Source organism: Leuciscus leuciscus (genome assembly GCF_965113295.1).
Source record: "Leuciscus leuciscus genome assembly, chromosome: 3".
In the NCBI taxonomy this organism is placed as follows: Eukaryota; Metazoa; Chordata; class Actinopteri; order Cypriniformes; family Leuciscidae; genus Leuciscus; species Leuciscus leuciscus.
The window spans coordinates 54,973,933-54,995,474 of record NC_138727.1 but is presented as its reverse complement, the minus strand read 5'-3'; the positions used below and the strand labels follow the sequence as shown (position 1 = coordinate 54,995,474).

Sequence of the window (21,542 nt, the reverse complement as noted above, 5' to 3'; positions counted from 1 at the left end):
GTCAAATTTAGGTTGGAATAAGCACACACACAAAAAAAGGTCAAATGCACGGCAGTACACTTACCAGTTCACTATACTAAACATATAGTCTAAAATCAGTGTTTGCTTTAGTTGTGCAGTTTGACTCTTGAATTTTCAACATAAGTTTTACTATTGCTGTTGTAACTGTTTTAGGTATGGTAAGAACTGCAAGAGAAATTGCTTTCAGATGTGTTTGAAAAACTCATCTATGGCTCCCAGAATGCATTGTGGCATTAAGCATGTCACCGTTGTTGAGATTCATATGCTGATTATTACAGCCTACTAGATGCTGGAGTTTCATTGTCAGCTCTTAAAAGTGTAATGTCTACAAAAAAAGAACAGTGTTATGGAATGGTACAGAAAGAAAGAAATAATGATCTCTAGATCAAGATTAGGACAAACAGGATTAAATTCAATATTTTGGGAATGGGGAAGCATGAAAATGATATGTGTGATGTTTTAGAAACAGTAGAGCATGTCTGTTTTAAATTTAACAAATGTGATGATCAACGAAGTAGTTTATTTAAAGAGGTGGTATAATGCCCTTTTCACAAGATGTAAAATAAGTATTTGATGTCCCCATAGTGTGTATGTGAAGATTTAGCTCAAAATACCCCACAGATATTTTTATATAGCATGTTAAAATTGTCACTTTTTGAGGGTGAGCAACACACCTCACACACACACGCACTGAAAATTTCTAAAGCGTTTAGCCTTTTATGTTCAAATCGGAGTCAGACAAAGATGGAGAGACTCAAGAAGTGACAACATGTAGAAGCAACAGGACATTTCTGTACGATTAGTTGATGAATTTATGTAGCATATTATGTCTTGATAATCTATAAATCGTGTTCAGGGGCGGGGTTTATGTAAATTCTAGGGTTAGTGATGTCACTAACCCGGGAGGAATGTTGTATAGTTCCTACCAGCCGTTTGTTGTAGAACTTAAAAAGCGATTTCTTTAAAAGCAACTAACTCCCTTTGCTTTGAACTTTGAGCGTCGTAATTTTGCAGATGTTGTTTATGCTCAAACAGCAACATTACATACTAACTAAAGTTAGAAAAGTGAAATCATATTCAACCACCCCTTTAATAATATAAAGGATAGACCAGTAAATGTCACGGACCTCTTGGGAAAGGGATTGAGAGATTCTCAGATATATGGGGCTGTTTTAACCTTTTTTAAAGAATACAGGATTAGAGCATAGGATATAATGTATGGGGAGGAGTTGGAGGAGCTGAACACGCAGCACTAGCAGAAGGTGGGTGAGGCATTACATCTACAAATAAAAAAATTTAAAAAGAATATACAGATGCATCATCCATGTAGACTGTACAGTAGGTGGCGGTAATACTCCTAAGGAGTGAGCAGCCAATAACAAGAAGAAGAAAAAGAAGAAGATGCTGGAGTTCAAAATGTTTAATGGACAATAAATCAAAGTCTTGCTGTAATAATACGAAAGAAAATAAAAATAAATAATAATAATAAAAAATTACTCCGACTCAATCAGATTCTGGGTAACATCAGTAAAATAGACCACTATATGATGATTATATTTTTATCATCAAGTAGACAGTATCATCTGATCACATTTTCTCTTGCTTTTCTTGCCAAAACAAAATAATGTAAACACTGTTAACATTCAAACCAAACTAATATTTTCAATAAAACATCAACAACAACAAAAAACCTCTTTTAATTCTCTATAAGAACAGAAATAAAGTCAGTCTGGTTAGTAATAAGTGAAGCTGGTAATGCTGTTTGTGGAGTTGTTTAATCCTCCTCTGCTGAGATCATGAGAGATTTAATGTGCTGCCATGCATTTAATCTTATTCCAACCAAATTTCAACATCTGTCTGACGTTGGAGATTGACGTCAAATAAGCATTGGGTTTAAACGTCAACCCGACTTTCATTTTCAATCAAAATATGACGTCTGACTGACATTGGATTAGTTGGAGTCCAACATTATTTTAATACGAAGTAAATATATTGTAAACATTGTACTAAAACATGATACAATTCTGTTTTTATTTTATTGTTGAAATCATTTATATTAGTTTTTTTAAACCTTCTTGAAGTATTTAGGTTGTAAATACACACTTCTCATCGTGCTGTCTATGTACAGACGCTTCAGACCCAGTACTGTTAATGCTCAAATGAGTCCAAATGCTGCTCTTAATGAAAACAATGGACCCAGGAACAAGTGGACCCAGGAACTACACTAAATGTGGCTGGATATGTTCAGTACAAACAATTGTAGGATATTGCATGCATTTATTTCTGGTAGATGAACAGAATTTGTTGATCATTCGAGGCTAGCTGAATAGGTAAGTCATGGCTTTTTTTTTTTTTTTTTTAAGTGTGCACTACTAAATTTGTTTTGACAGTCCTGGATTATAAGAATGGCAATACCAGAAATTTGCAACAAATTGTGTATTTTGTTAATCACTGTTACAAAAAAAGCCAAAAATCAAACTGCCCAACTAAAAGAAAGACTGGTCACCATAATGGTGACCAAACATTTTCAATAAAACATCAACAACTAAACCTCTGTTAATTCTCAATAAAAACATTTGTTGACGTCTGACAGAAATAATGTTAATCTGGTTAATAATAAATTAAGATGGTAATTTGTGGAGTTCTCCTGTGCTGAGATCTTGAGATATTTAATATCTTCTTTTTTCTTCAGTTGATTTCATCTAAGGCTGTGGCTGAAGTCAGTTGTAGTTCTTGTGTTTCTTCCTTCAGTGATTCTGCTTGTTAACAGCAGGTGTTCATCACTAATGCTCAATCATCACTTAGCTAATCCCTTAATTATCTCATCAACTTTAACTCTGATTCAGAGTCACTTTAACACTCTTTAGAGTGGGACCATATGTACTCTAAGCAGAGTTAATTTATGCTGTGCACAGTTGCTTTAAGTTTAACATGATTTCTTGCTTCCAATGAAAGCAGCAGGTAGTGATGTTCCACTATTAACAGAGCCCAGTGCAGCATTTCCAGCAGCTACGACTCCTGCCATTAAAGCTTCAGATAGTGTGGCTCCTTTAGCAGCAGAGGCCAGTACTGCACCTCCAGCTACTGCTGCTCCTGAGATTAAAGCTGGACTCAGTGCTCCTCCAGCAACTGCTGCTCCTGCACACACTGCCACTCCTGTTCCCACTAATGCCACTCCTTTAGCCTTAGTCAACATCTTCATTCTTTCATCCTCCCTTATCTTTTCTTCTTCTTCTAACTTCCGTCTCTCCTCTTCCTCTCTCTCCATTTTCTCTATTTCCTCTATTTTCCTCTGAGCTTCCTGGTACATCTCATTTGAGTAATGCTCTCCTCCGTTCTCCATCACCATTCTCTCAATCTTCTCCAGCAGTTCAGTGACCTGTGATCGATTATCTTCATCTGTGTTATTGAACACATGATAACTGCCTTTACACTTTCTAACTAGCTCATTCATTTGCTTGTTTTTTGTCAGAAACTCCTCTATAGATGTTTTTAACTGATCTCCTCTAGTGAACAGAATGATGGTGTAACGAGCAGCTTCTTCTCCAAAGTTCTCCTGAATCCATTCCACTGTGTTTTTCTCCTCATCTGTGAATCTCACGTCCAGTCTGATGACCAGCAGAAACACATGAGGACCAGGAACAGACATCTCCACACACTTCATTAATTCATTCTTCACTTGATCTTCACTGATTGATGTGTCACACAGTCCTGGAGTGTCGATCACTGAGATGTTTCGACCTTCTACCGTCTGCTGATGTTGTTGGCATCTCTCAGTCACAGATTCTGTCGAAAATTCTTCTTTAAACTCCTTTCGTCCCAGGATGGTGTTTCCTGTTGCACTCTTTCCAGCTCCAGTTTTACCAGCCATCACGATCCTGAGATCTGTGTGCTTTCCAAGTTTCATATGTCTGTTCTGTATGGACTGTGACACTGAGTTTTAGAGCAAACAAATAAGAGATTAAGTTTCATTTACTTTTCAAGAAGCATGTTGTGATATTTGGGAAAAGTGTAATAAAGTGCAAGTTCTCACCTGCTTGGGTTGGATGTTGTTCTCTTGCTGTATGTTGTTTATTCTGGTCCCGGTTTCCTGTTCCGCTTGTTTTCCAATATTTTGCTGGGTTCTGGACTGTATTTGTTTCTCCCATATTTTCAAAAGAGTTTCTCTGTGATTTTACTGATTGTTTTACTGCCTCCTCTTCATCGTTCCTGTTTTTGTGTAGAACTCTGGAGAATCTGTCTTCATATAATTCAGTTCTCTCAATTTTTGTCTCTATTTTTGAAAAATAATTGTTCTTTTCAGTCACACAATGTGTTGTGCTCTTTTCCTTTACACTGTGCACGTGAATCGTCTCCCGCACTATTTCTTTCCGCTCTTGTTTTGTCTCTTGCACTTTTGTTTCTTTCTCTTGTTTTATCTTTTCTTCTCTGCTCTTTAGTGGAGTTCTTAAGAAAATGGAAATGTCATAATGCTGGCCATCATTCTGTTTGACGATTTCATCAATCTTCTCTAGAAGCTTTGTGATGTGAGTTGGCATAATCTCAGTTTTACTGTTGATCTCATGATATTTACCTCTGCAGTGTTTGATGAGGTTCTGAAACTTTCTACTATCCATAACAAGCTTCCATTTTCTAAGTGTTATTTTTTCTCTTCCAATAAACAGAATCATGGTGAACTTCAAAGCTTGAGCTCCAAAGTTCTCCTGAATTTGCTCCACTACATTCCTCTGCTCCTTCTCAAAGTTCCCCAGGTTGATGACGAGCAGGAAGATGTGAGGACCAGGATAACATTGGTACAGACTCTTCATTATTTCATTCTTCATCTCTTCATCAGTCAGTTGAGTGTTGAAGAATCCTGGAGTGTCAATGATGGAGATGTTTCTGTCTTCTACTCTTCCTCTCTGTATCTCACTCTCTCTGGTTCTGCTCTCTTTAAACGCATCTCGTCCCAGTATTGCATTTCCTATTGAACTCTTTCCAGCTCCACAGACTCCCAGCAGCTCAATCCTCAGATCATGTGCACCACCTGTCAAACAGTTCATGTCATTAGCTGGAGCTCTAGATGATTAAACATGCCTGCTTTTCATCCCCATGTATATCTTGCTATTTCACCAGAATTTGTTTACTCATGTGCTGAGATGTTACTTTTGTTATTGTACAAAATGCATTTTGTCGACCCTTTGTGCACGTGTGCCGCACAAGTCCTGAAAAGTGAAGCCAAAATGTTCAGATCGCCCCCCGGTGGCTGGTCCCAGTATTGGTCATAAACCCCACCCTCTCCATGGAATTTAATATGAGGTGAGACAATCAAATTGCACTTCAAATCATTTTTCCCAAAGGTGGTTTCTGTCATTTTAGGTCGTTTTTATCACGCTGATGTAAGTGTAAGTGTAAATAATTTGCTCTAGTTAGTTATTTGATGCTATAAAAACGGGAGTGTGACGTCATGATTGACAGCAGAGATTGACAGTTTCTCCGAGTGAAGTAGTCACCGAGTCACCAACAGACTTTTTCCGGGATTTTCGTGAGGAGATTGGAGCTTCAACTTAAATTTCTACATGTCCATAACTGTTTATTTCACACCGACATAATGAGTTGTTCTGCAGTAAACTGTACTAACCGTCGGTTTCTCCGGGAGTGAGGGGCGGGACCTTGATATCGCGGGTCCACTTCACGCTCACTACTGCACAGACTCGGGCTCCGAGATGTCAGCGCCATATTGGGACCTTGGCGGCTTTACTTTTCTACAATGGAAGAGAGTGAAGGTGCGTCGTCCAACTTTTTTTACAGTCTATGGTTTTGCTCAGTATCTCAGTACAACTTAAGCACCAATGCAAATTGTTCATTCATCCAGTGCTTTATAACATTTTCCTGCATGTTTAACTAGCCAACTAACTATTTAAATAAGTAGTTAGGGCTTAATGTTTAATGCAGGTTTCGTGTATCAAACTGCCAGAGTCTCGTGATTTCAGTAAACAAGGCTTCATTACGTCATAAATGTTTTGAAACACTTAGAAATGTATATGGTTCATCGCTGGGGGCGATGATCTCTGTGAACCCATTAACCCTCTGGAGTCTGAGCGTTTTTTTGGGCCCTGGGGGTGTTCTGACATGCCCTGACATTTGTGCTTTTTTCAGTTGCTTATAAACATATTAATGGCAAAGGTGTAAATTCACTCTATATAGCACAAACAGGACTACAATAATATGTGAGCCACATGTATGTACATGTTTTCATTTTTGAGAGAATAATGTTTATGCGTGGTTATCGAAAAAACTAAAAATTAAATTTTTTGAAATAAGACCACAAAACACATACTAAATATGTGGCAATAAGACTTTTGACTTATGGATGTCGTCGCCTATAGTTTTTTCTTCAAAATTATGTGAAAATAGTCTTGCTTTATCGTTCACATAAAACCATACATTGATTTAAATTGATGTAAAACAGGTTTTGCTTGGAAAGCCAATATGCGAGGGGGCGTGAACGAGGAGTGGTTTACACCTTAGAATACAATGTCCCACCCACTCTGCATAATGATGAGCCATTCACTCAGGTGTGACACTGACTGAGCCACAATGAAAGGACAAAAGATATATTTAGAAGAAGACTTATATTGACCATTTAAGATTTTGCTTACATCTATCTTGTAAATATGTTTTGCTATTTTATTAAAATGGTTACAATTACAACAATAATTACAATTTCAACAATATTTCAAGTGTACTCTTTCTTTGTAAAAAAAATGATTATAGGCCCTACATTTTATCTATGTATTCATTAGTTTGAATATAACCAACATTGGAACAGCTAACATCTTAGTTGATGACTTTATTTTTGACAAAAATCGTATTTTATATATAGAAATGGCTAAACAAAAGCTTATTTGATGTGGCAGTATATTCTACAGTAAAAACTGTACCCAAATCTACTAAACAAAATGTTGTCTTTCATATTTCGTCTGACTGTAACGTTGTTTTCATGAAATATTAGGGCATATTGTTAATTTGCAGTTTAATACGTTGCTTATACAAATAGCCTACATTTTATTTCAACATTCAGTCGATGTTTACTTATCTCAGTATAGCAATACAGTTTGCTAAAACATCATCATTCATTCACACACGCGATTTAAATTTAAACTGTCTTTGCCAGCTGTGGTAAACAGCGCGCATTCATGCCGTTTATTCATTCATAAACAGAAACCCACGTGAAGAAATTCACGTGAGAAGGAAAAAACTTACTTGTATTCCTCAGCTCGCTCCTCGATATACCCGCACTTCTGAGGGACATTTTCGATTAGTATTATTCCTCACAGCGCTGCAAGACGGTGTAAACAATGATCTAAATAAACGTGTGTGTTTTCTCGAGCTGATGGGGGCGTTCACAGGATTGCCTCAGTCATTTGCGTTTGAATAGCGCGCGCTCTCCGTGGGCGGGGCCGATTATAACGTAATGAGATGAGATGAGCTCGACTGGAATCGCTCTCTTTTAATACAGATTTCACAAGATGAGAATAATTGTTTTTTTATATAAATGACTTCATTTAAAAGAAGAGAATTCAAGCTTCATGCCTGTCTGTCTGTATGTCTGTTTGACTGAGTATTCGCTGAGTTATTGTTAATTTTCGGACGCGTTTCAGAATGGACTTCACTGGCAGAGAGAAGGCAGAACTCGCTTCGTGTTTATTTTTCTTTATTTGGCAAAAAGCACAACACTTTGTTTTTATTGTGAGTATACACAAAAATAATACACATTTAACAGAATCGATTGATGTATGAAACTCCTATGGAAAATCAAAGTCAACAGAGTATTTATGAGTTTCTTTTACACTAATAAAAAAAAAGTGAGCTGGTATCGCCGGCGATACCGTAGACCTCAGGGGGTTAAAGCTGCCGTCGGCTACATTTTTTTGATCATATTCAGTGTAATCGACACTATAATCCGACAGAACAACATAAATAAGGTGGTTTTAGAAAAAAAAACGAGCTTCTAACTCCACCTGGAGCGTGTTATTTGTTTTGCAAAAATCCAGCGCTCCCGCTTCATCAGGTCCAATCAGCGCAGGGGGGTGTGAGATCTGACTGTCAATCACAGGTCGTGCACACGCCACAGATCCCCCCTCACTCGCGCACGTTAATATCACATGCACACGCCACGCCTGAAGTTCGCCTGGAGATTGCATGAAGCGTGATGGCAGAGAGAAAATCTACTAACAAGCTTCCAATTCCTCGGTTATTGCTATCTATGGATAGATTAGCCAGGGAAGCCTACCTCCGAGTCCATGGTGTTGATAGATGCTGAAGAGACGGACGCGTTCACAGAAAATCAGGTACACACGCACAGTGACGCACTGACGAGCACGACCTCGATGGGAGGGTGCTCGCTGGTAGTGGGGAGGGGCATGAGAGTTGTAAACATTCAAAATTTTGGTTAATCGACCCAATCTGCCAGACTTGCCGACGGCAGCTTTAATATGAGGAGTCACTGAGAAGTGTCTGTGGGTTTTACCTCATCTCTGATCAGTTTATACATTTGTAGATGTTTTAATTAGACATCAGTATAATTAAAATTAACAATGGTAGTTAATAGTCTTTTATTGGCCCGTTAGATACGCCATTCATAGAATAAACAAAACGAACCTTGACAATTGATAAAAGAACATATAGACACTTGAAAATCTTATTAGATGATTAGATAATTGCATTTAAAAGATTTTACTTTTTAAAAAATTGCAATAGATTTGTATGCATGCATAGGTGTTTTTATACATGTTTGGCCTGGGTTTTTGTTGCATTTACACTTTTCTGGCCACTAGGGGTCACCGTGGAGATGGTGTCGGATTGTTTTTCGAATATGACACATTTGCTTTTAACTGTTTCAGTGTTTCACAAAGCCTCGATCTGCCGACCACTACTAACACTAACTAAATAAACACACTCGAGATTGTTAAAGTGTTAAAATAAGAGTTAAATGAACACTGAAGCAGTGTTAAAGTTAATAAATAATAATTAAGTGAGTAATTGAGAGATGATTGAATATTATTGAAGACACCTGATGTTAACAAGCAGAATCACTGAAGGAAAAAAAAAAAAATCACAATTTAAGTCACCATTATGGTGATCAGTATTTGCACTAGGTGGGCTCTTGACCCTTAAACTATTAACATTAGATTTAGTTTGGAGTTATAACAACCTGGTGAACAAAGATAAAATGTGATCTGGTGGTGTTGGTTATGTATTGACATAATCATCATTTGGAGCCTAATCTCTGATTTAGGTTTAGTTTATTCATTATAGCAGCACTGTCTTTGTACAGCATTAATAAATTAGGATCTGAATTGTCTTAGTAATTTCCTTTATTCTTAATATTTTCAGAGTTAATCTGTTTGAATTGCTCCCGCATCATATTATGTAAACTACATTTATGACAAAGAACTACACAGTTGCAGATATTAACAAACTATCAATAAATGCACACACATTGACCTCTGCTCTTGACCCCAGTGCTGCTGCAGATTGAAGAACACGTTGAATAACGCAGACTAAAATTCGGGGATGAGCCGAAAACTGCCGCTGGTTTCAAGTAAGTTTATCACAAATTTTTGAGGGGGACTGGGTGGAAATTTAGGGGGGATAAAGCCCTCCTAAAATGGGCTTGGCCACACACACCCTGCCCATAGATGAACTGTATCGCATCATTACTCAAAGCATTTCAACACCACATATGTTGTGGCCATCTGGTGGTCACACAGATGAACAGCACCTACACTTTTTGACTGCCGTACATCACATTGCCTTCATTGTTCATTAGGCTTTCCACTATTAAGAGATAATTAGCATTCTTTATTCTCCAAGCTGCAGCAAATATGAGCAGCCAACACTTACATCCCTGTAAACACCAGAAATATCAACAACAGTATCATAGATTTAACAATAGATGATTAATGTTTAGCTTTTCTGGTTATGTAACATTGTGAGAACTGACGTAGAAACATTGTGAATGACGCTAAAATAACTTTTCGAGCCGCTAACAGGTCGTGTCACATTCCTTTTGTTTAATGATGGTGATTCAAACTTGGCACAGAAGACAGATGACGTTACCTACAATTATTTTGGTAACATCATACAGTATTTTAATCATGATTCTGTACTTGTATACAAATTCTGTACTTGTATACTGTACTTGTATACAAATATATTTTCTAAAATGAGTTAGTAGAACTGAACAGTAGAAATTTAAGGTTGTAACTTGGCGACTAAACTGTAGATTATCTTCACTATTTACTTTATGATTTACTGTTTAATGCTGTCAACTACCAGCAACAAAAAGTATCTGATTAATTTCTCAGTATGGTCTTAAACTAGCAGTTTCACATTAGGTTATTTAACTTAGACTGACCTTTATATGCTGATGCCATTATGTTTCACGCAGTTAGTGCTTGTTGTTCAAAGTCTCTCTGTGTTGTAAACTGGACCCAGGAAGTGTCTCTACACTCCCTCATACTGTAAAATAAATATATATATATGGCAGCGTCACACACTGGCTGCAATTTGACACGTTGAGACAAATATCTTGCAGAACTACTGTGTGTTTTGGGCCGTGACCTGTTTACTCTGTCTTATAATGCTTTATCATATTAGTCATGGCAAGTACTCAAATGAATAGGTTTGAAATGTAAAAATAAGTTTTAAAGGTCAAGTATCATACCAAAGGTAGAATATGTGACCCTGGATCACAAAACCAGTCACACAAGTCACATGAGTATATTTGTGGCAATAGCCAACAATAACCCCACAAATATGGGTCAAAATTATCGATTTTTCTTTTATGCCAAAATGATTAGGATGTTAAGTAAAGATCATGTTCCATGAAGATATTTTGTACATTTCCTACCGTTAATATGTAAAACATTTATTTTTGTGAGTGAATGCTGCACAATCGCAAACATAAATGGACAACTTTAAAGGTGATCTTCTCAATGTTTCGATTTGTTTGCACCCTCAGATTTCAGATATTCAAATATTTGTATCTCGGCTAAATATTGTCATATCCTAACAAGCCATACATCAATGAAAAGCTATTTATTCAGCTTTCAGATTATGTATAAATCTCAATTTCAGAAAATTGACACATGTGACTGTTTTTGTGAAAAACAGGTAGAAATACACATACAAATGTGGGGGTAACAAGACAAATATATAAAAACTTTTAAAGAAACAAAATAATTGTAATGTTAGTTGCTTGTGTCTAACTCTGCAAAATACTATACAACTTCAGAGATGAGATTAAAGAGTTACATTTCCATTCATTTACTTAAGAACTATATATTTGTCTTCCTCTTCCAAATCTACTGTTTAATATGTGTTTTATGGCAGTATTTTATGTTTATGAATATTTCAAAATAAAATAACATGAATGTAAGCTGATGTTTGCAAGTTTCAAATGAATGAATCAATATTTTAATGTAATGAGGTCCAGCCATTTTTCTGTGAAGTTTGTCATTTAGATTTCTACATCTTTTGCGATCTTCTTTCTCTGGCTGAATGGAATAAAACAAACTGAAAGTACAGGCAGGAAAATGAACAGTGTGATCATGTGACTGTGCTAATGAGCCATTTCCCTCCAGTGTGCAAATAAAGCACGACTTGCCCACAAACATGCAAATCCTGTTATTTCACTTTTAGAAGTCCTGGTGGATCCAGCTATGAATTGATTTCTTGAAGCTCAACAGACACTTGGTAAATCAAAGTACCAGCAACAAACAGATTAAAATGGTTTGGGTTTCAAATGAAGAGTACACAGCAAAATCCCCAGTGTTAAATTAACACTCCTCAGTGTACATATGTGTCCACACTAGTGTTATAAGTAACACTGAAGCAGTGTTGAATTTAATGAGATAATTAAGTGATAAATTAGGTGATGATTGACCATTATTGAAGACACCTGATGATAACAAGCAGAATCACTGAAACAACAAGAACACAAAAAACGAGAAACACAAGAACTGACTACAGGAACAATGAATAGAATCTAGTTTTTTTTAAGCCTATTTATTTTATTTTATTATTATTATTATTATTATTATTATTATTATTTTCTTTTCCCCCTCATTGATTCATTTCAATTCTTCCAAAACTATGTGCACTCCAGATCAGTAGGTGGCGGTAATGCACCTTTTACATTGGCTTGCTAATCCACCATAAAACAACAGAAAAACAAGAACTACAACTGACTTCAGACACAGTCTAAGATGAAATCAACTGAAGAGAAAAGAAGACATTAAATCTGTGAAGATCTCAGCAGAGGAGGATTAAACAACTCCACAAACAGCATTACCAGCTTCACTTATTACTAACCTGGGGTGCGTTTCCCGTACAACTATATAGCTCGCTGCTTAACTACCATAGTACGATGCATCGTTGGAGAAATCAACTAGCTAGTTACGACTGTTTCCCGAAACCGTCTGTCGCAAAGTATCGTTCAACCACGTTGGTTTATGACGTCTCGCACGTGGTGGACTAATAACTTATTTTAATTAATCTGTTTGAGATCGAATTAACGCTAGATTTTGTCATATAAGTTACAGACATGGCATCTGAAGACCATTTCTAATTTTTCTCAGTTATTTTGCTTTATTACCAGACTCAATATTTGGCTCGTTCTTACATAGTAGAGCACGTTCGCACATGCGCAGTCTTCAAAAACGGTGCTTTTAATCTCTTGACAAACTAAAAGACATAAATTACATTTGTATGTATTCTAAATAAATAACACGGGTTGTACTGAATGTCAGCTTGCTTATTTTGCTAAAGATAAGGATTTATTCAGTCTACATCTAATGTAAACTAGAAACTATGCTTCTAACGAGTCGTTCCAACCACACAAGTTTGTGATGCTGTTTGCGAACGTTCGTTTGAACGATGGTTTCGGGAAACACCAAATCGTTGAACTATGCTGATAACGACGGAACTTGCGACCATAGTTGGCTAACGATGCTTTCGGGAAACGCACCCCAGACTGACTTTATTTCTGTCAGACGTCTACACAAGTTCTTATTGAAAATTAATAGGGGTTTAGTTGTTGATGTTTTATTATTAGATGTTGATGAATGACTGTTTCGTTTGTCGTTACCATTATGGTGATCAGCGTTTACTTTAGGTTGTCTCTTGACCCTTGACATTCGTTAAGTACTATTTTCAGCCATTGTAGATGTTTAAAGAAAACACAGGATTAATTTTCCTACAGTGTGTTGTCACTTTAATTGTCTAATAAACTTCAGCCCTGCTTTAGTTAAACAGACTAATGTGGACATATAGACACTATTAATGAAACACAGGGGACATTTTGTTTTGTAACATCCAACCTAAAGACATTTTTTAGGCAAGACTTTATTTATAGCACATTTCATACACAATTCAAAGTGCTTTACAGAAAGGAATTAAAATAATCCCAAATTAGAAGCAAGGAAAATTAAAACAGTTTTAAATGGAAATAAAGCCAATATATGATAGTTATAAAATGAATTAAAAGAGTAAAAAGATGATACATAGATAAACTTCTCATCTGGCAAAACACCGGTCATTGGAGGAGCTCTAGGACTGACTCACTGACTGGGTTTGTTGAAGTGAAAGATATAATTAAAGATTACTGATTATAACTGAATTCAACCAACTTGAAAAACAAGGTTTTACTGAATCCTAATTGGCAGTTGATATAACCTGATTTCTTCAGCTAGGAAAAATGATTTACTATGTATGATATAAACATTTGCTTTATATGATGAAAGTTATTTTCCACTTTGATATATATACACCCCTTAAACTAACTTCTTACTCTTATCTAATAAATAAATCATCAATTTCGTTGGGTTAACAGTATTATTCATCATAATGACCAATATATGGTGAACTACTAAATAAAGACAAATGTTAGTAACATTAAACACCGAGTGTCCACATACTGAGCACAAGCGCTCTTCAAACTGGTACAATAACAGAAACTCCTCTAAATGTCCAACATAACTGAACATTAAACATTAATATAAACTACCAAAATATTTCCCGTTTCTGTAAAACACATAAAATAATGCTTAATACCTAAATGTACTCTCCTAATGCAGTCCATTGCACAGATTGATGGGAACTACAGATACACTGGCCAGGGCTGCGTTTCTCAAAAGCATTGTGAGATAAGTTGATCATAGATCAGTAAATGTAGGGATTAAGTGTTATTGTATGTGTTTTTCAGTAAAAGATGTTGGTAGTTGATGTTAATGTATGTTACCATTGTGCTGAAGAGTAGCGCTGCCAGCTGATTTATTTTTAACGTTGATGCTTCTTAATGAGTAAATAAATAAAAAAACACAATATCTCATTGAAGCAAAAATTAATCAGTCAAATGTATACATGCAGAGCTTTAATGGATATTGCATATTGGGTCAATATAACTAATTTAAGTTATAACAGCGTTCTCTTATTTTATATTATGTAATCCTGATTGACTTATAACAACTAACTAGTTGTTACAACAACTAAATCAGAATGTTTAGGTAGAATCAGGTAGAAATACCTCCTTAAAGCAACAACTACATGTTCACTTTTTACAGTTCACATCTATTGGCAGAATATTCCTTTTCTTTTTTTTAAATTAGAGTGCTGTGCCCTAGAGTTTCATGACTGCTTTTGCTGCTCCTAAAGCTGCTGCTCCTACTGTTGTTGCGGCTCGTCCTGCTAGCGCTAGTGCTGCTCCTGGTCCTCCGACTGCTTCTACTCCTGCTGCTACTCCTGCTGCTACTCCTGCTCCTACTCCTGCTACTGCTACTGTTCCTACTGCTCCCCCTCCTATTACTGTTAGAGCTGTTTTCCCATAATATTTAGCTTTTTGTTTCCAAGCCTCCCGTTCAATTTTTCTCTGGGCTTCTCTATACATCTCATTGGTGTAGTGCGTTCCTCCATTCTTCTTCACCATCTTCTCAATCTTCTCCAGCAGTTCAGTGACCTGATCGCGGTTGCTCAAGTCTTCATTGTTGAAGGAGTGAACTCTGCCACCACACACATTAACAAAAGCCATGAGATCATTACTTTCACTGATATACTTATCAAAGGGTTTCTTCTTCAGTTGATCAGCGTGAGTGAACAGAACGATGGTGTAATGAGCAGCTTCTTCTCCAAAGTTCTCCTGAATCCATGTCACTGCACTCTTCTCTTCTTCCGTGAATCTCCCCACTTTGATCACCAGCAGAAACACGTGAGGACCAGGAACAGACATGTAGACACACTTCTCCATCTCAGTCTTCATTTCTTGTTCTGACATTGATGTATCAAGCTGTCCTGGAGTGTCAATGACTGAGATGATCCGGTCACCAATCTTTACTTTTTGACTCGCACAGGTTTTAGTAATTGACTTTGGTGAAGCTTCTGTTATAAAATGCTTATCAGAATTCTCTGGACCCAGGATGGTGTTTCCTGCTGAACTCTTTCCTGATCCAGTTTTACCCACCAGAACAATCCTGAGCTCTGAAAGTGAGAGGAGAAATTATGTTATTTTGGACATTGTGGAGACATTTGGCTGGGCCCCACAAGTGTATCATAGAAATTATACTGTTAAATACATGTATCATTAGGTACAATTCACGCACATTTAATCATTTACATATATTTGATGTGGCTGCCTGATTGAAATGAGTGCTTTCCTATTTAATTGTTGTGATGTCATGAGCCAATATATATATATATATATATATGATTAAAACAGATTAAATAAGATTATCAGAAGTAAAAAGAAACCAACTTATCTCATGAGAGATTGCAATGCAAAAGGGAAGACAGAACAGGAAGATATAACATCCTGTTCTGTCTCCTCCTCTTTTGCATTGTAATCTCTCATGAGATAAGTTGGTTTCTTTTTACTTCTTGACTTTATATCTATATTTTCACTCCTATTTATGTGTATACTGATATTTTACGTATACCTGTTTGATTATTTTTGTCATTGTACCCTTTCTGAGGTATATTTTTGTTTTTTGCCTTAATATGTGGAAATGAGAGCACATGGTGATCAGTGTATACATTCATATTTATTTTATAGAGAACATTGAGATAAATTTACATCTAAGAGGTTGATTATTTGTTCTTTATATCATGTATGTTCTCTTACGAGAGGTTCTCTCGTATTGCGTAAGCTAGCTTACGCTGCGGGAAAGTCTCCTTTCTCGAGATACTGAAGCCAAAAATTATCCTTAATTTTTTTAAACCTTGTCAACGCAGTGCGGCAGCCTGCAGACCTAGGGCAGGCGAATCGCGTGCCCATTGGCTGCTCTGCGGCAACTGCAGCAGCCTATGGCTGAGCCTTGCGCGTGACGTCACGTCCAATGAGCGCGCTTGGCGCGCTTAATGCGTCACAGCCCGTCATTAGGGGTGTGGCTTAGCGTATATAAGCAAGGAACAGAGGCTGCTTCACTGATTTCTGTCTCTTCAGCGAAGCTCTTCGCATCGCTGATCTCCGAGGAAGCCGCCGTCGAATCAAGCGACCAGCACGCCGAGGATTTCAGCCTGAGGACGCCGGCCGCTCGCCGCCTTCAGCCTTCCCTGCCTGCTGCGCCATCCGGCATATATATCCTTTTCTTGCTCTGTGTTGTGTGTTTGTGTGTCCGCCGCGACACACCTGCATCTAAAAGAGCGCGAGGCGTTGTTGCAAATGCCTCGCTCATCCTGTGGCTCGTGCAGAGCCGCGCTCAGCGACGGAGACCGCCACGTGGTGTGCACTCTCTGCCTGGGCTTCGACCACGCAGCCCGCGCTCTCTCCGAGGGCGGCTGCGATCAGTGTGAGGAGTTACCGTTGTCGACCCTACGGGCTCGACTCGCTAAGTTTGAAGAACCTCCACCTTCTCCGGCCACTTCTTCCGGGCCACGTAAGAAGAAACGTCGCTCCCAAAGGCCGCCGGAACTGGACGCTACAGCTGAGTGCTCGCCGGAACCTCTCCCGCGAGCCTTGCTCTCTCCTTCCCCCCCACCCTTCACCGACGCGCAGCGGCCGGCCTCTGCCCGCACTGCCGTCGTCCTGGGGGATGATGCAGATGATGCCGCTGACAGCTGCTCTCTGCTCGCGTCTGACAGCGAGGAGTGGTCGGGCTCTCACCGCTCCGCCCCCTCGACTTTGGAGTCTACCAGATCCCGCGCTAGTGTTGACGCGGAGCTTCTCCGCCTCCTCACTCAAGCGGTCGAGAGAATGGGACTGGATTGGTCCCCACCTAAGGAGCCGGAGCCCAATCGCCTTGACGGGTGCTTTCTGCCTAGCCGCCGCCCTGCGCCTGCCTCTAGGCCAGCACCCTTCCTGCCTGAGCTCCACACCGAGCTCTCTAAATCCTGGAACGCTCCGTTCTCCACCAGACTCCGCTTGCCAGTCTCCTCGGCTCTCTCCCAGGTGGACGGAGCCGCCGAGAACGGCTATAACGGTATCCCCGCCGTTGAGGAAGCTGTGGCAACGCACCTTTGCCCGCCGTCTGCTAGATGGCGCTCAAAGTCTGCCCTGCCGTCTAAAGCCTGCAGGACCACCTCAGCTCTCGCCGGCCGCGCTTTCGCCGCCTCCGGCCAGGCTGCTTCCGCCCTGCACTCAATGGCCGTTCTTCAGATCCTTCAAGCCGACCTCCTCCGTGAACTGGACGAGAAGGGCTCGGATCAGTCTGCCTTTACCGATCTGCGCAGCGCTACGGATCTTGCGCTACGCGCTACCAAGACCGCTGCTCAAGCCATCGGCAGATCCATGGCCGCGCTCACCGTCATCGACAGACACCTCTGGTTGACGCTCGCTGACATGAGTGACTCAGAGCGCGCTGTATTTCTGAACGCACCACTCTCGCCCACCGGCCTCTTTGGCCCTGCGGTCAGCGGAATTGTGGATCGGTTCTCTGAAGTACAGAAGGCGTCACAGGCGATGAACCTCTTCCTGCCCCGCCGTTCGAGCCCAGCCACAGGCCGCCCTCAAACTCAGCCTCCTGTGCGCAGCTCTAATCAGCGCTCTTCCAGGCCTCCCAGCGCTTCGCAGCGACGCCAGGGCAGTCGCCCCAGGTCGCGCTCGACCAGCCGTCACAGACCGCCGCCCCCACGGGGCCCGCGGCCCAAGATCGCGTTGAAGCCCGAGCCCGCGAAGTCCTCCTAGCATCCGCAAGGAGGAAAAGATGGTTGAGTCCCGCTACGGCCGGACCGCCATCAAAACGCACAGCTCTGTCAGTCCCCTACGTTCAGGCTACTGCAGCAGCACACACCGCAGCCAACGAGCCAGTAATAACACTCGCTCGCCTGCACACAAACGCCGTTTTCACGGCGACTCAGATAAATCTCAAAAAGAGTATAAGTGCTTTAAGTGTAAATGTGCCCACACCCATGTGCTCACTGCTTCACACATGTACAATCCCCATGGTAACGCGCTCAGAGCGCTCTCTCATAAAGCGGCCTCACACCGCTCGAGTACTAAATGTAGTAAATGTGCCCACACTTCCGTGTTCACATCTACTCGCTGCTCGCTCTGTCACTCAGTTACCTCAAGTTGCTACGGCTCAAGCCGCAGGGATATTAAGTGTAGAAAAAGTGCCCGCTCCCGTGTGCTCACTGCCTCACACAGACCAGGTTCCCATGGCAACGCGCCCAGAGCGCTATCTCTTAAAGCGGAAACATTCCGCTCGAGCATCAAGTGTAGAGAATGTGCCCACAGTATTGTGCTCACACCTGCCCACTACCCGCTCTGCCAGACAGGTTACAAACCTCATAAAGCTCCCAAACACTGGCCGTGTCATAAGTGCAAATCCCGCGCCAGCTCACGAGCACGCGCACCCACTTTCAGACACCATTATCCCCACGCCGCTCTCGCGCCTGGGTTATTTGGCAGCAGTTCACGGCTGTGCCGCTCCCTGCCCCATATTATATGCTTGTGTACTGTGGTATCTTGCTTGCTTTTTACGGCCAAAAGAAATCTGCTAAAATGCTGTCATTATTGCGCTCCCTCACGCTGTCCGAACCCGAATGAAGAAGACGTTTTAAAGAATGTCCCATCTGCTTTGTGTCACAGTGTCTGGTTGTGTTTCCCCGGGTACCCACTAGATGTCCTCCTTACCCCCACGGTGTCTTGCACTAGGAACTTCATCTCCCACAATTCTGTCTGTGAATTGCACCCAGGTGTCTGTATTTTGTAATCACCAGCTGTCTCTCGTTATCCCCTTGTCATTCATGTATTTAAAGCCCTGTTTGTCTTGTGTTCTTTGTGTATCAATGTTTAAACGTCACACCGCGTCTGTTGCCCGAGTTTTTCCCTGCCTTGTCTGTTTCTTCCCGGAGGCCATCCCCAAGCTGCTCGCCCTGCCGGCCCCGCCCACGCTGCTCGCCCTGCCGGCCCCGCCCACGCTGCTCGCCCTGCCGGCCCCGCCCATGCTGCTAGCCATGCTGGCTCCGCCCACGCTGCTCGTCCTGCCGGCCCCGGCCACGCTGCTCGTCCTGCCGGCCCCGGCCACGCTGCTCGCCCTGCCGGCCCCGCCCACGCTGCTCGCCCTGCCGGCCCCGCCCACGCTGCTCGCCCTGCCGGCCCCGCCCACGCTGCTCGCCCTGCCGGCCCCGCCCACGCTGCTAGCTTTGCCGGCCCCGCCCACGCTGCTAGCTTTGCTGGCTCCGCCCACGCTGCTAGCCCTGCCGGCCCCGCCCACGCTGCTAGCCCTGCCGGCCCCGCCCACGCTGCTAGCCTTGCCGGTCCCGCCTAAGTTCTTCATCCAGCCTAGTATCTGCCCAGCTGAGCCTGAGCTGGTGGTGCCAGTTCCAGTGCCCGAGCTGGTGGTGCCAGTTCCAGTGCCTGAGCTGGTGTTGCCAGTTCCAGTGCCCGAGCCGGTGTTGCCAGTTCCAGTGCCCGAGCCGGTGGTGCCAGTTCCAGTGTCTGAGCCGGTGGCGTCTGTTCCTGAGCCGGTGATGCCTGTTCCTTGGCCGCCCGAGAGAGAGTCTCCGCCCTGGCCACCCGAAAGGTCGTCTCCGCCGTGGCCGCCTGAGGGGTCGTCTCCACCCTGGTCGCCCGAGGGAAAGTCTCCACCCTGGCCGCCCGATGGACTGTTCGCTTCGCCCCGGCCACCTGATGGTGGGCTGTTTGCTTCACCCCGGCCGCCTGATGGACTGTTTGCTTCACCCCGGCCGCCGGATGGACTGATTGCTTCGCCCTGTTCCCCTGATGTACTGTCTGTGTCACCCTGGCCCCCTTTGAGTCTGTTACACCCTGTTTCTGTTTCCCTTCATGGACCTGGCCCCCCGTCCCTCCCCCTGATCCTCCACCATGCCACCTCCCTCCTGAACTTTTGTTTTGTTCCGTGTTCCGTCTTGGAGTGTCTGGGAGCCACTCCGTAGAGGGGGGGTTATGTCACAGTGTCTGGTTGTGTTTCCCCGGGTACCCACTAGATGTCCTCCTTACCCCCACGGTGTCTTGCACTAGGAACTTCATCTCCCACAATTCTGTCTGTGAATTGCACCCAGGTGTCTGTATTTTGTAATCACCAGCTGTCTCTCGTTATCCCCTTGTCATTCATGTATTTAAAGCCCTGTTTGTCTTGTGTTCTTTGTGTATCAATGTTTAAACGTCACACCGCGTCTGTTGCCCGAGTTTTTCCCTGCCTTGTCTGTTTCTTGTTTTTGTTAGTTGCCTACCTGGATTCTGACCTTTGCCTGTTTTTGGATTTCGCTTTTATAATAAACACCTTACTTGCTGCACTTTGGATCCTGTGCTCATTCTCTTTGGCGGTCGTGACACTTTGATGTCGTTGATCTATAGCCTCTGGTGTCTGAGAATCGCCAACGAGTTTTTACAACAGTGTTGTCAAATATCTATTCCGAAGCTGTGGGGGGAGCTCTAGAGAGAAACCTGCGAGCAAAAAGCGAGAATACAGCGTAGAAATCCTGAAACTACTGAGCCCTGCTTTAACATTACCTTACTGTTGGTTGTATTTTGTGAATAGAATATTACCAGAGAGTTGAGAAGGAGCAAGGATCTTTGATATTACTGTACTGAAATCGTAGCCTGCTAGCTAGGCTATGTTTACTGCTCCGCCCGATGTTCACCCGGCTATGAACTGAGACTTGATAAGTCATATTCCATGACACTGACACAAGAATGCTATTGTAGAAATAAAACAATTATTACTGGTATAACATTGGCCAGTGAATTTTACACAAGTGGCACAGACTGTATTATCAGTGTTGGGCAGTCGCTACTTGTAGCTTAGCTTGTAACTTAGTATTTTGGTGGTAGCTTCACTATTTCCTGAATCAAGTAACTTTTCAGTAGCTTAACTTCTTTATTTATCAAGTAGCTTGGCCACACAAGCTACACTTTTCTTGTCATGTGAAATTAGCGCAACTTAAAGTAGCTTCCTATGAAGTGAACTAGCCGCCTACTGCTGTGTTTGTGTTACTTAGCTTGCTACATTTGACTGGATGGTAGCTTTAGTGAAGCTTTATTCATGGCAGAGTAACTTTCTTCTTACTACAACCCCTGG

At 41.5% G+C, this 21,542-nt stretch overlaps 3 protein-coding genes across 4 annotated transcripts; 1 reads left to right on the top strand and 2 right to left on the bottom strand.

Moving 5' to 3' along the window:
* Positions 1-1,418: 1,418 nt before the first annotated feature.
* On the bottom strand, positions 1,419-21,454 carry LOC309493682 (GTPase IMAP family member 8). 2 transcript variants are annotated; one of them, XM_082162878.1, is made up of 4 exons: positions 21,442-21,454; positions 10,424-10,479; positions 4,055-5,047; positions 1,419-3,954 (listed from the first exon to the last, which is right to left on the bottom strand). In XM_082162878.1, the coding sequence occupies exons 2-4, from the start codon at positions 10,440-10,442 to the stop codon at positions 2,948-2,950; spliced, it is 2,019 nt and encodes a 672-aa protein (XP_082019004.1). In that variant the 5' UTR covers positions 10,443-10,479; positions 21,442-21,454; the 3' UTR covers positions 1,419-2,947. The 2 variants fall into 2 exon arrangements, with proteins under 2 accessions (XP_082019004.1, XP_082019005.1); XM_082162879.1 differs by lacking the exon at positions 21,442-21,454 and adding an exon at positions 5,642-5,765 and having other exon boundaries at positions 10,424-10,487.
* Positions 14,656-15,547, bottom strand: LOC309494724 (GTPase IMAP family member 2-like; the record flags this gene model as incomplete). The annotated part of the gene is made up of 1 exon (XM_082164137.1): positions 14,656-15,547. A coding segment is annotated over one exon (861 nt), but the record flags the coding sequence as incomplete, so codon positions are not given.
* Positions 16,177-18,181, top strand: LOC309494723 (uncharacterized protein; the record flags this gene model as incomplete). The annotated part of the gene is made up of 2 exons (XM_082164136.1): positions 16,177-16,325; positions 16,357-18,181. The coding sequence occupies exon 2, from the start codon at positions 16,721-16,723 to the stop codon at positions 18,179-18,181; it is 1,461 nt and encodes a 486-aa protein (XP_082020262.1). The 5' UTR covers positions 16,177-16,325; positions 16,357-16,720.
* Positions 21,455-21,542: the final 88 nt, after the last annotated feature.

What these genes read in the sequence shown, in the direction of transcription:
- LOC309493682 (XM_082162878.1), bottom strand. An exon ending in ACAACATCCAACCCAAGCAG is followed by an intron (nt 3,955 to 4,054) that starts GTGAGAACTTGC and finishes TCTAAAACTCAG; the next exon opens with TGTCACAGTCCATACAGAAC.